Source organism: Camelina sativa, chromosome 12, assembly GCF_030686135.1.
Source record: "Camelina sativa cultivar CO46 ecotype springtype chromosome 12, ASM3068613v1".
Classification (NCBI taxonomy): Eukaryota; Viridiplantae; Streptophyta; class Magnoliopsida; order Brassicales; family Brassicaceae; genus Camelina; species Camelina sativa.
Genome location: NC_141891.1, coordinates 38963064 through 38975729, shown reverse-complemented (window position 1 = coordinate 38975729; position 12666 = coordinate 38963064). Strand labels below are relative to the sequence as shown.

General features: G+C 36.9%; 1 protein-coding gene across 2 annotated transcripts; it reads left to right on the top strand.

Moving 5' to 3' along the window:
* The first annotated feature begins 830 nt into the window (after positions 1-830).
* On the top strand, positions 831-12575 carry LOC104733946 (nuclear pore complex protein GP210). 2 transcript variants are annotated; one of them, XM_087479496.1, is made up of 36 exons: positions 831-1416; positions 2012-2277; positions 2463-2629; positions 2710-2926; positions 3216-3562; positions 3999-4178; positions 4263-4398; positions 4486-4634; positions 4749-4860; positions 4969-5540; positions 5652-5775; positions 5897-6174; positions 6258-6368; positions 6539-6601; positions 6776-6967; positions 7163-7222; positions 7358-7426; positions 7668-7811; positions 7903-8022; positions 8139-8255; positions 8410-8565; positions 8655-8717; positions 8811-8881; positions 9298-9709; positions 9877-9979; positions 10064-10173; positions 10280-10351; positions 10481-10556; positions 10660-10767; positions 10870-11011; positions 11121-11195; positions 11293-11509; positions 11606-11660; positions 11752-11843; positions 11952-12012; positions 12092-12575. In XM_087479496.1, the coding sequence occupies exons 1-36, from the start codon at positions 1244-1246 to the stop codon at positions 12439-12441; spliced, it is 5760 nt and encodes a 1919-aa protein (XP_087335622.1). In that variant the 5' UTR covers positions 831-1243; the 3' UTR covers positions 12442-12575. The 2 variants fall into 2 exon arrangements, with proteins under 2 accessions (XP_087335622.1, XP_087335623.1); XM_087479497.1 differs by having other exon boundaries at positions 857-1416; positions 10666-10767.
* Positions 12576-12666: the final 91 nt, after the last annotated feature.

Below are 12666 nucleotides of genomic sequence, written 5' to 3'. Positions count from 1 at the left end.
CAATTTTTTTTATTTAAATGAGATTTTTCGATAAATCATCGTATGAATTGATGAACTAGCTTTTTTTTATGTCTGTGTGCATAGCTTCCACAAAAAAATATGATTTTTGAGGTTGTATTGCTCTAATTTGTATGAACAACTCTTTTGATAGTTTCTTTTCCATGGGGATCAAGATGGCTTGAAGGTGAATAAAACGAACTTGAAGAAAGAAAGCATATCAATATGGAAAAGAGCACTTAAGAGGTTTTTTTAACTTATTTGATCAACAACTATAAAGAATTAGCTTAAACAAGTCAAATTAAGAGGTATTTTTAAAATGAATATTTGTGAAAATGGTTTATAAATGTCTTGTGTATTATTCCTGATCATATACAAATCTGTGACCTCTTAATTTTCTAGAAAATTACCATTCACAACCATCATTTATAAAATAATGTTTTTTATGTTATTTTACAATTTTTTAAAGATAGTTATGTATTTTTAACCAAAATAATTTATGGTCATTGCTATTAGATAATTGAGAAGTTACAAGAATCCAAATCTTTTAGGAAAATATGAAGGGAATTGAGATTTGTTATGGGATATATAAGTTCTAATCCAGATTTAAAAAATTAGGCTTTGATAAAACATATTTTTTTTTTTGGTTTTGAAGAGAGACATACACAACAAAAATATGATCAAGTAAATAACTTCTAATTGTACTACTACTAGTTATATGTTATCACCTTAAAATTTCCTGTAGTACTTAATTACAAATTGTACTTAAAAAAAAAAAGTCTTATGCTGAATTTAAAAAAGCGTGAGAATCTAGGGACCAAGCTTGTTTTAAAGACCTCACTCAAAAAAAAAAAAAAATCCCAAAAGCTAAAAAAACAACAAAAGCGCTGTTCATATTTGTCTCTCCCGAGCACCTGAAAAAATCTTAAATCTATCATCGGAGCGTGAACAACAGTCTCCTCTTTGGCAAAATCCAGAACAATGCTAAAACGACACCGAATCTCCCCTCACCACCAATATAATTCTGCCACGTCACCTTCTTCTTTCCCTTTTCCCATAAACCCCTCTAAAAACCCTTTCTTTTAGGGTTTGTTTCAATCAATCTCATCCATCTTCTTCAATCTCTCTCACTGATATTTTTTAAAACCACTGTTCATTCAATAAAGCTTCGATAAAGCTACAGGCTTCTTCTTCAACTACTCTCTTTTGTTCGCGTTGATGTAGCAAAACAAGCAAAAAACAAAGAATGGTTCGTTTCTCGTTCTGCTTCTTCTTTCTCGTTCTGTTGCTATCGGCTGGAGAGATTTCATCGCAGTTGGGTTCTGGTCCACACCTTACCGATGTGAACATACTCTTACCTCCGAAGATGAAGAACCCAGTTGAGTATCGCCTTCAAGGAAGTGATGGCTGCTTCAAATGGTACCTTTACCCTTCAAAACCCCAACTCTCTTATCATGTTCAATGTAGCTCAGCTTATATATTTGCTAAACTGTGATTAGAACGAGCTTGATTAGAGGAATGATTGCTTTTTCTTAACTGGGTTTTTGTATTAGAGCTACGAAGTTCCTCAGAACATGATGATTATTTAAGGAATGCTTAATTTGTGATATAGTTTCATGTTTACTTGATTTATTTTCGGGATTCTGCGGCAATGGTAATGAATGTTTGCTGCTTAGTTTTTATATATAGATCTCCTAAGTGGGTGTTCTTTAGTGTTAGGAACTTAGTTCAAGAGATACTAGCTAATGGTAGAGATACTGGATTTTAGATTTTCTCTGTACTATTAGTATGGAAGTTTTTTTCTTTCTTTTCAAGCTGTACTGTTTGATTGTGTCTACTGCGTTTATGAAAGCTCTCACGTGGGATGATATATTAGAGATTAAGGTTCTGTTTTCTTGTGAATACTTAGCTGATTTTGTTTATGCATTGTGTATTGTTCAATTTAGAAATCTGCGAATAAAGTGATTACAAATCTTGAGATACTTTTGTTTGTTTTTGTTTTAAATTTTTGCAGGTCATGGGATCATCATGATATTCTGTCAGTTACACCTGAGTTTAATTCGAGTAGTCATTGCTCGACCAGCGCGCGTGTGAAATCGATTGCCTCGTATAGTGGTAGAAAGGAGACTGCAGTTTATGCCACTGATTTACAGACCGGGATGGTGATTCGCTGCAAAGTGTTTATTGACAACTTCTCACGGATTCAAATTTTTCATAATTCTATCAAGCTTGATCTTGATGGACTTTCCATGCTTAGAGTCCGCGCTTTTGACAATGAAGGTTAGTGCTTTCGATGGATTAACTGTGTCGTTTCACAGCCTTTTTCTTCGTTCCGGCTTGATAATTGGGTTTTAGTATTATCATTGACATTCTTAATAGACTATAGCCTAACGTTTTGATATAATGTACTGTTTTTCTTCAGTTTTTGCTGTAATATTTTTTGCTCTTCTGAAATCTATCTGTAGAAAACGAGTTCTCTTCACTGGTGGGTCTACAATTCATGTGGAAACTGATGCCTGAAAGTGGTGGAACAACGCATCACCTTGCTCATGTGCCTTTGAAGGAATCTCCGTTGACTGACTGTGGAGGACTGTGTGGCTACTTGGATATCCAGAAAAAGCTTGAAGATAGTGTATGTATATCTATTGATTGTGAATTATTGAATTGAGAATTATGATGGATGAGAGATCTAATGTGACATGGTAACTGCAGGGTGTATTTGCAGATTTGTTTGTCGTGAAGGGAACCAAAATTGGACATGAGAAGGTTTCAGTTCATCTGCTTGAGGCTCCTCTTACACATATAGCGGATGAAATAGTACTAACGGTAGCAGAGGCCATGTCTCTTGAGCCTCGTTCACCAGTCTTTGTCCTGATGGGAGCTTCTTTTCGTTACACGTTAAAGGTCATGCGTGGAAATGTTCCTCAAGGTTTGTCTGCATCTTGGAGATTATTTATTTAGCAATGTTTGAGTTATTCGATAACCTTGTGTCTTTAAAGCTGAGTTTCCTTGATACATATGTCAAATGAAAACAATGTATAGAGCACCCTTAGTACATTTTTATATCAAGCTGGCAGGATTATTCGTTTTAGGATATTTCAGTGGTGTTGATTCATATTTTAAATACTTTTAACTGTAGCTCGATTGTGTCTGTGACTCTATGTTATGTTGCTTTCCAGTCTTGTTCTTGATTGGTCTATTGTTTATTTTATTTGCAGCCGTGCATCTACCATCATCACATCATAGATGGTCTGCATTGAACTCTTCTGTTGCTCAAGTAGATTCTTTGCTAGGTCTGACTAAAGCATTAAGCTTGGGGGTAACAACAGTTGTTGTTGAGGATACCCGGGTCGCTGGCCACATTCAAGGATCATCTATTAATGTTGTCACTCCAGATACTCTTATCCTGTACATATCACCTTGGTCAATGTCAGAGGATCTTATTATAGAATCAAAACCTTTTCCATCATCCATGCATTGGTATGTGGTGTCTGGTCGTCAATATCTAATTCAAATGAAGTTTTTCTCTGGAAGACCTGATGCACATGAAATCTATATAACTGAGGTATTGCTCTTTTCTTTTACCTTTTTTAGCATGCCCACACGTAGTTTGCATCAGTTATTTGTGTGACAATGTTACGTTGCTTCTGTATTTTCTAACAATAGGACGTGGTGCTTAGTTTCTTTATCTTTAGGTTGTCAATCAATCGTCCATAAGCTTGTAAGGGTAACCACTATGTCTTTGGTCATGAGTCTCTTTATACTGAGCATGCGTTTTTTCCTTGGAGAGGAAAGTGCTGGTGGCTGGCTACACAGTATTCAAATCTTTAATACTGAAGAAAAGCCTGATGACGTGTCTTTTGTGGCTGTTTATTTTTCTCACTGCTGTTCATTTGATTGCTTTGAAGTTTCTCTTTTCTTTGCTGAGTTGTCCAAATGATTTATCGTAGATAATACTGCATGTATGTTCAACATAATAATTTTCTTTGTGTTGATTGCAGACGGATGACATAAAACTGTATGGAAACGATTCCGATTATTGGAAAATTCTCTCACTGCCAGATGAACTTCCCTCTGAATATAGTCAGCGAAATTCTAGAATTTTGAACGCAATCTCACCAGGATTAGGAGAGATAACAGCTACATTGACTTACTTCAATGGGCATAAGGACTCAAAAGAGGTGAGAAAATTAGATATCTTTGGAACCCTTTTTGTCTCGTTTCATTTGTTGGCACTGCAGGTTCAATATTTTTGTCTTTAGCAGGTTCTCAAGGTTGTTCAAGAAATTATGGTTTGCGAAAAAGTGCAGTTCACATTAAACAGTGAAGATGACATACCTAAGATCCTACTCCCTTGGACCCCTGCTGTTTATCAGGAGATGGAGCTAATTGTGACAGGAGGTCAGTTTCCAATCTAAGGTTCTCATGACATATTTTTTTTCCTGTTTGACAACCATAGTGACTTGATGATTATTCTCCTTAATGTAGGTTGTGCAAAAGCATCGAGTGACTACAAGTGGTTCACTTCAGATATGAGCATTTTGTCTGTGTCAGCTTATGGAACTATCCAGGCAAAGAGGCCTGGAATAGCCACTGTAAAGGTGGTGTCGACTTTTGATTCACAAAATTTTGATGAGGTATGTTAACTTGTTTGCATATTTTCCATTTGTTGTTATTTCAACAAATAGATCATAAATAAATTCATATGCTCAAACTCTTTGTTACGGTGCTGATTATTTTATTCTTCATAGGTTATTGTTGAAGTTTCCATTCCATCCTCTATGGTTATGTTGCAAAAGTTTCCAGTAGAGAGAGTTGTTGGATCATACCTGCAAGCAGCTGTCACAATGAAGGCTTTGAATGGTTATAACCGGAACTATCATTTGTTACTTCTGCTGTTTATTTATCATATCTCTTTTTGTTGTGCTTTATTTTCTTTTAAATTGTTAACTTGGAGATCTTATATATCAGGTGCCTCGTTCTCTAAATGTGATGCTTTTAATTCATTGATAAAGTGGAAGGCGGGGAGTGACTCTTTTGTTATTGTTAATGCAACATCTGACATGATGATGTTGGACGAATTAATAAGCATAGACTCCAGTCCTCCTTGTTCACGGGCCTATATATATTCTTCGTCTCCTGGTCGCACAGTTCTACAAGCAACTCTGGCAAAAGAGTTTCATTATTTTGATAAGTCTTTAAGTGAATCAATAGATTTGAAAGCAACTTTGAGTATCGGATCTTATCTGCCACTTTCTGTCAGACAAGATAGTGATGGGAATCATCATGGTGGATACTGGTTTGATAAAGCACAAGAAGAAACTGAATTTGGTGTTAGTAAGCTATATCTTGTACCTGGGACATATGTTGATGTCATGCTTCTTGGGGGACCTGAAAGGTGGGATGGCAATGTTGAATTCACCGAGACTGTGAAGACACTGTATGAAGATGAGGAGGATCGTACAAGCAGAGTTAACGTCCATCATGAGTTTGACCGCCACGCTAATATGTATAAAATTTCATGCCAGAAGCTTGGCTCCTATGTAAGTTGCTGACATTTTATGTGATTATTTTATGGATATTTGTTGCAAATACTTTTGATATCTAAAGTGAAAGATGACGCTGTCACCTCTTCCCTGCTTGAATTCATCCAGAAACTGGTCTTCTTGCGTGGGAATCTGGTGGGTATAGACCATCCTTTACCTGCAGTGGCAGAAGCTGTATTGTCTGTTCATTGCAGCTTACCATCCTCTGTTGTGCTCATTGTTGATGAACCTGGTATGTTCAATATTTCCTCTTCCATAGGTTGGATCTTTCAGAGTTGCTCTAAAATTTACCTCCACTGTTTAAGAATGCCATGATTAGCTCATGACTTGAGGTTATACATGTCATTTTACAGTTAACAAGCTTGATGTGATTAGAGCTGCTAGTCAAGCTGACAGGGCACCAGGAAGACTTCGTGTAACTCCTGTGACTGTGGCAAATGGGCAGATAATCCGTGTGGCTGCTGTTGGTATTAGCGAATTTGGAGATGCTTTTTCAAACTCGTCAACTCTTTCTCTCAGGTGGGAACTGAGCAGTTGCAAAAATTTGGCGTACTGGGATGATGATTATAACTCAAAAATGACAAAGTCTAGCTGGGAAAGATTTCTGGCTCTTCGCAATGAATCAGGATTGGTAAAGATGTTAACCAATTCCCTCGTCTATTTCATTCTTCCGATGTTAAATTAGAAATCTTTGACCATATACTGTTTTGACAGTGCACTGTTCGAGCCACGGTTTCTGGTATTGATTATTCTGTTAAAAGCCAATACTCAACTCTGCTTCCACAAGGTTCGGAAAGTACTCTCACTGATGCTGTACGCTTACAGGTATGCATGTTGGAAGATTCGATGTTATTCATTACTCCCACATTTTTTTTATCATGTATTCCCGCGAAGGTTCCAATTAGTTTTTTTCTTCAGTTATCTGAATTAACTTGTTACTATCACAGATACGGCTGTAGTTGTTTCTTATTTCTGTAAATTGGTTGCATATGCAGTTGGTTTCCACACTAAGAGTCACACCAGAGTTCAACCTGGTCTTCTTTAATCCTAATGCCAAGGTAACTCCTACTCATTAGCAAGCGTCTAGTTTGGTGCATACATTGATACACTGGAAGCATTTGATGGTTTGAGTATATGCATTTCCCTGTATCTTTATTGGTCTGTGGTTATACAATTTTTGAGAAAACCAGAACTAGGTCTGTAGTACTAATTCAATAGTTTTCCAACCAAAGGTAAATTTGTCAATGACTGGAGGGAGCTGTTTGTGGGAAGCAGTTGTGAATAATTCTCGTGTAGCAGAAGTTATACGGCCCCCATCTGGCCTGCAATGCTCGCAAATGATGCTGTCTCCAAAAGGGTTAGGGACTACACTCGTGACAGTATACGACATTGGGGTTTCCCCTCCACTTTCAGCTCTTGCGTTGGTAAGCGTGTGCTCTAAACATGATAAGCTAATTTTGGAGAATTGTGGGATTTTATTGATTTGTTAATGTATGAGGAAAATGACTATGACTTCTAACGGAGAATATTTTGGGGACTGTTGTGTGGAGATCAGTGTCTGGATTGTCACTCTCGATTTTCATGAACCCTGAATCTTTCATGCCATTCTTATCATACAGATTAAAGTTGCAGATGTGGACTGGATAAAGATTGCATCTGCGGATCAGATAAGTATAATGGTATGTTTAGCAGGTCTATCACTTTCTTTAGTATTGTGCTATTCCCTTCCCGTCTGTTTTTAGTTCTTTTTTGGTTCCACATTGCTTTTTGTGATATCTAGTATGGTAGTCTCATGCTTAATTTGAATGTGGCAGGAAGGAAGTACATACTCCATTGATCTCTTGACTGGCATTGACGATGGGATGACCTTTGATTCTTCCCAGGTTTAAGACATAATTTTTGTAGATAATTTGATTCACATGTTCTTGTTTTCGTTTCTCTAACATGTTATGAAAATAAGCATTGTCTATCTAGCTACATCAATCTAATATATCTAAATTCTATATATAAAAATTATCAACATTAAAAAAAAAAGATATTTTGTACTACGATGTCTCTTTATGACTTATTTTTTTACTAGCTCTTCATACAAGTTATTGATTGCTGAACTGTCAATAAGTGCAGTACCCACTTATGGACATTATGGTGCATATCGAGGATGATCTCGTGGAGCATGTTGTTGATGATGATTTACTTTCTGTTGGTGAACACGTAGCAACTTCCTCTTTTAAAGTTGCTGCTAGACGACTGGGAATAACAACCCTATATGTGGGTTTTCTTCTTGACTCTTTCCTTGCTGTTATGATTTTCTTCTAGAACTAGGATATTTAGGTACATCTGAAGCAAACTTTTTTAATAGGTCAGCGCAAGACAACAGTCAGGAGATAAAGTAGTAAGCCAAACTATTAAAGTCGAAGTTTATTCCCCACCAAGACTTCAACCAGAAGGAATATTTCTTGTTCCCGGTGCTTCGTACGTGGTATGATATATGGAGTATTTAATATTTTCCTTTTAATCTCTGAGATTTGGGTCACTGTGTAGTCCACATAACAATTTTTTTTTTGTCTGATAATCTTTTTTTGTTTGTACTTATAGCTCACTGTTGAAGGAGGCCCGACCATGAATGTTTCTGTTGACTACACCACTGTGGATAACGAAGTTGCAAAGATTGAAAAATCAGGACGCCTGTACGCAACATCACCCGGCAACACGGTAGGGGCAAAATGCTTTGAAATCTACTCTTTTTTTTTTCAATACTCAAATCCAATAAAGCAGAACAAAATTTGGCTGAAAATTCTAGCTACGCTTTATGGAAAGATATGGACTTGAAGATATGAAATTTTGACCTTGTTTCTTTTGTGACCAGACAATCTATGCAACTATTTACGGGAGTGAAGGTACTGTAGTTTGTCAGGCAAAAGGCAATGCTGAAGTTGGGCTTCCTGCTGCTGCAATGCTGGTAGCTCAAAGTGACACTGTGGCCGTTGGACATGAAATGCCTATGTCCCCATCATTTCCTGAGGTGAGAATCATTAGCCAGAAATAACTCGCTGCTTAAGTTAATTCGTCTGGAGTTCTCACTTGCAAAAATCTGATTCTTGGTATTATCAGGGAGACCTTTTGTCTTTCTATGAGCTCTGCAGAGCATACAAGTGGACTATTGAAGATGAGGAGGTCCAATTCAGTGTTCACCATTACAGTATAAATAATTAGTTATTTTTCCGACTCCCATGTTCATGACATAAAGCTCTGTTTTTTCTTGTTAAGGTGTTGATTTTCATTGCATCATCCATTAATGCGGAAGAGAATGCTGGTTTTGTGAATGTCGTCCAAGGAAGGTAACATAAGATTATCGCATGTGCTCTTGCATTTTTATACACTATAGATTAATAAGATGCAAACCGTTGTCCAAATATGGTTATTATTTATTTTCAGGTAAGGCTAATTAACAACTTTTCCCTATAGGGAAGTTGCTTTTCACTAGTCTAAAATATCCTTACAAGGCATCATCATGCTCAACATCATACAACTTTTTTGAAGTAGGCTTAGCTAGTGCAATTAGCTTGCACGTAAAACATTGTTCGAACAATTATTTACTCAAGCTTAGAAGCCAAAGACACAGTTTGTTAGTTATAACTTGAGCTTAGCATTCCTGTATTTTGTTCAGCTAAGGTTTATGCAGATTAATAAACTTTGACCGTCCATCTATACAACTCAACATATTCTAAAGAGCAGCTTATCTTTTCTCTTACAGATCAGCTGGCAAAACCAGAGTCACAATTGCCTTCTCATGTGATTTCGTGTCTCCGGGCTTGTACTCTGAATCTAGAACGTATGAAGCGTCGATGATTTTATCTGTTGTGCCTGATCTCCCACTTTCTCTGGGGACGCCTATGACTTGGGTTCTTCCGCCTTTTTATACATCATCTAGTCTATTACCTTCATCTTTAGAGCCACAGAAGCATAGGGATGGTCAAAGTCACAGAGGCAATATAGTCTATTCCATATTGAAAGACTGTAGTTCTCGGGCTGATTTTGAACGAGACACCATATCAGTTAATGGCGGAAGTATCAAAACAACAGGTAGCAACAATGTTGCATGTATTCAAGCCAAAGACCGCACAAGTGGAAGAATTGAGATTGCTGCTTGTGTGAGGGTTGCAGAGGTATTATAAATGTGGAAGTGTATATAGACTATCTTTCAGTAGGCAATGTTATAGTAGATGATCGTTGTCTGCTCTAGTGCATAGCCACTCGATTCATTATTCTATTATTTTCTTGCTCCATTTATCTTCTATTTGTCTACGGTGTTTGTAACATAGAATTCTGTCAGGTTGCTCAAATAAGAATGAAGAGTGAGGGGATCCCTTTCCACGTGATAGATCTAGCTGTTGGCGATGAACTTGAACTTCCAATAAATTACTATGACAGTTTAGGTAACCCTCTAACACTTTTATGTGTATGCTTCATTTTTTGTGTATTTGTTTTGTTTCCTTAATCTTTGATTTTGTTTTGAAAAGGGATTCATTTTCTCGAAGCACATGGAGTTACTACATACAATGTCGAAACTAATCATCGTGATGTTGTATCTATTAAGACTGTCAATGACCAACCAAGTGCCTACATTAAGGTGTGTTGATCCTTATTATCAATTGAGACATGTTGTGCTTATATAACATACTTAGTTAAATAGTTAAGATTTTTGACGTACAATCTATCTTCTGTATATAATAAAGGGAATAAAACATGGCAAAGCTCTCATTCGGGTTTCCATTGGCGGTAATCCCAGGAAATCAGACTACGTTTTGGTAAGGACTAATATCTTGAATCGAGTTACCTAGCTTTATATGTATTCTCTGTAAAAAAATAACTTAATGTCGTGTAGTTTATGCGTCTGTTTCGCAATTGGCTATATCACAGGTGTTTTCTTTTGTCAGGTTTCAGTTGGGGCGCGTATCTGTCCTCAAAACCCGGTCATTCACACTGGAAATTTATTAAATTTCAGCATAGCAGGTAAAATGTCAGATGAAATCTACATGATAAAGCCATTCTAATGCCCCATTCTGTTAAAAAATACAGATTTCTTAAAATCTAATGCACTTGCAATGTGATTTAGGGGCAGATCATCAAGTCTCTGGTCAATGGGTTACATCAAACAGAAGTGTCCTATCCGTCAATGTGGCATCTGGACAAGCTAAAGCGATCAGCCAAGGCTCAGCTCATGGTAAATATTTTCATGCTTTTTTTCTGTGCATTTAGTTGGATTTTTGAAGGACAATAATATATATTCTTTATCTTGCTGCTGATCGTTGTTGCGTCTGCACAGTTGCATTTGAAGGTCATGGTTTGAAATTACAAACAAAAGTCACAGTGCTACTTGGAAACACCATATATGTTGACTCTCCAAGAGAAACACTGACAAATGTAGACGTCCCTGCAGAAGGGTATAACTTTCCAGTTAAATTCAGGTCTGTAATCTCTTAATGTTGCATTGTAAAAACATTTATAAATTTTGACCAAAAAAAAAAAAACATTTATAAATGAAACTAGTCACTGATGATGATATAACTGCAACAGGGAGAACAAGTTTGAAGTCTCTGAATATGGAAATAAGGCCATGTTTAACTGCCAAGTAGACCCTCCGTTTATAGGGTATTGATGCTTATTTCAACTATAGTTGCAGTAATTTATGTATGTGTGTGTGTATATGCTCGTTCTTGCTTTGACTCTTATTTATCTTGCATTGAAGGTACGCAAAGCCATCGATGGATCTTGATACTGGCAACACTTATTGTCTTTTCTTCCCATACTCACCAGAGCATCTGGTTCACTCCATGACTATAGCAAAAGACATGAAACCTCATGTGTCCTTCTCCATTAGTGCTTCACTCAAAGAAGCTCATCATGTTTCGGGATCTGCATCTGCACTTCTTATTGGAGGGTTTTCTGTAACGGGGCCAAACAAGGTTATCAAGTTTCTTAATTTCTTTGCATCTGCCAAAGTATCGTTAAGCAAAGCCTATATGTGCTTTATGTGAGTTTGACCTGTAAATATTTTGCAGCTGAATATAGATGCGAATTCAAACACGACCATCATTTCAATACTGGGGAACACCGGTAAATCCCGTATATCCATTGGTCGTTACTTTTTTCTTTCGCTCTTTTTTTATAAAGAAATGCAAATGATACGTAATATTACTCCTTGCAGATGTTCAAATTCACTGGCGTAACAAAGGTAGGTTATCGATTAGCTTGATCAAAAGGGAAGATTTTGGTATCGCAGGGCGTGCACTATACAAGGTAATTTCTCACTTCAAACCCTATCTAGAAGTTCAGTAATCTAATCCATCTATACTAGTAAAAGATTAACAATTTAGTAAGCTATCGATATTCATTCACATTTTTCAGGTGGAAGTGTTAAGATCAGAGCAATTCACAGATAGAATCCTCATCACTCTCCCTGCTACTGGTGAGCTACTTCTTATTACACCGGTTATAGACTAGGCTCTAGTTCTTCAACTTACCATGTGATAAAAATTTTTCTACAGGCCAAAGTGTAGAAATCGATGTATCCTATAACACGGGCGAGCCCCTCTCTAAAGATGGATACTCTATTTTGTTCAAGATACTATGGAGCGTTTTGGTGTTGACTGTATCAGCGATCATCTTGTTGAAAGTGATAGATAGACCAGGTCCAACAGGAGCTACTAGAAGTGCAACAAACGGTGGAGCTGCAGCACCGGGAACACCAGAAAGAAGAAGCGGTGTGGTTACTTACCACGAGGAATCTCCAAGAACACCGTCACCTTTTATGGAGTATGTGAAGAGAACAGTGGACGAAACTCCTTATTACAAAAGAGAAGGAAGAAGAAGGTTCAATCCTCAAAACACTATGTAAAATCTAAGATGGTGATGGTTTTGTTGCTAGTTGGAAACTTTGTTAATTAGAGATTAGAACATCTTTTTGTTTGTAAACCACCAAACCCGAGGCCAGCAATGTTTATAGAATTTGTCAATTGAATTGTCATCAAAGGATCCGTATTTGTCAGATATAAGCAAGTTATTTAGGTTTTTGAATTAAGGGAGATTATTCGATACAAAGTTTGAAACTATGCATAGAAAG

Bases quoted from the DNA above. Each gene is read 5' to 3' on its own strand.
- LOC104733946 (XM_087479496.1), top strand. From the start codon at position 1,244: ATGGTTCGTTTCTCGTTCTGCTTCTTCTTTCTCGTTCTGTTGCTATCG. The intron at 11,661-11,751 runs GTAAATCCCGTA...TACTCCTTGCAG, and splicing joins TTCAATACTGGGGAACACCG to ATGTTCAAATTCACTGGCGT. The intron at 12,013-12,091 runs GTGAGCTACTTC...ATTTTTCTACAG, and splicing joins CATCACTCTCCCTGCTACTG to GCCAAAGTGTAGAAATCGAT.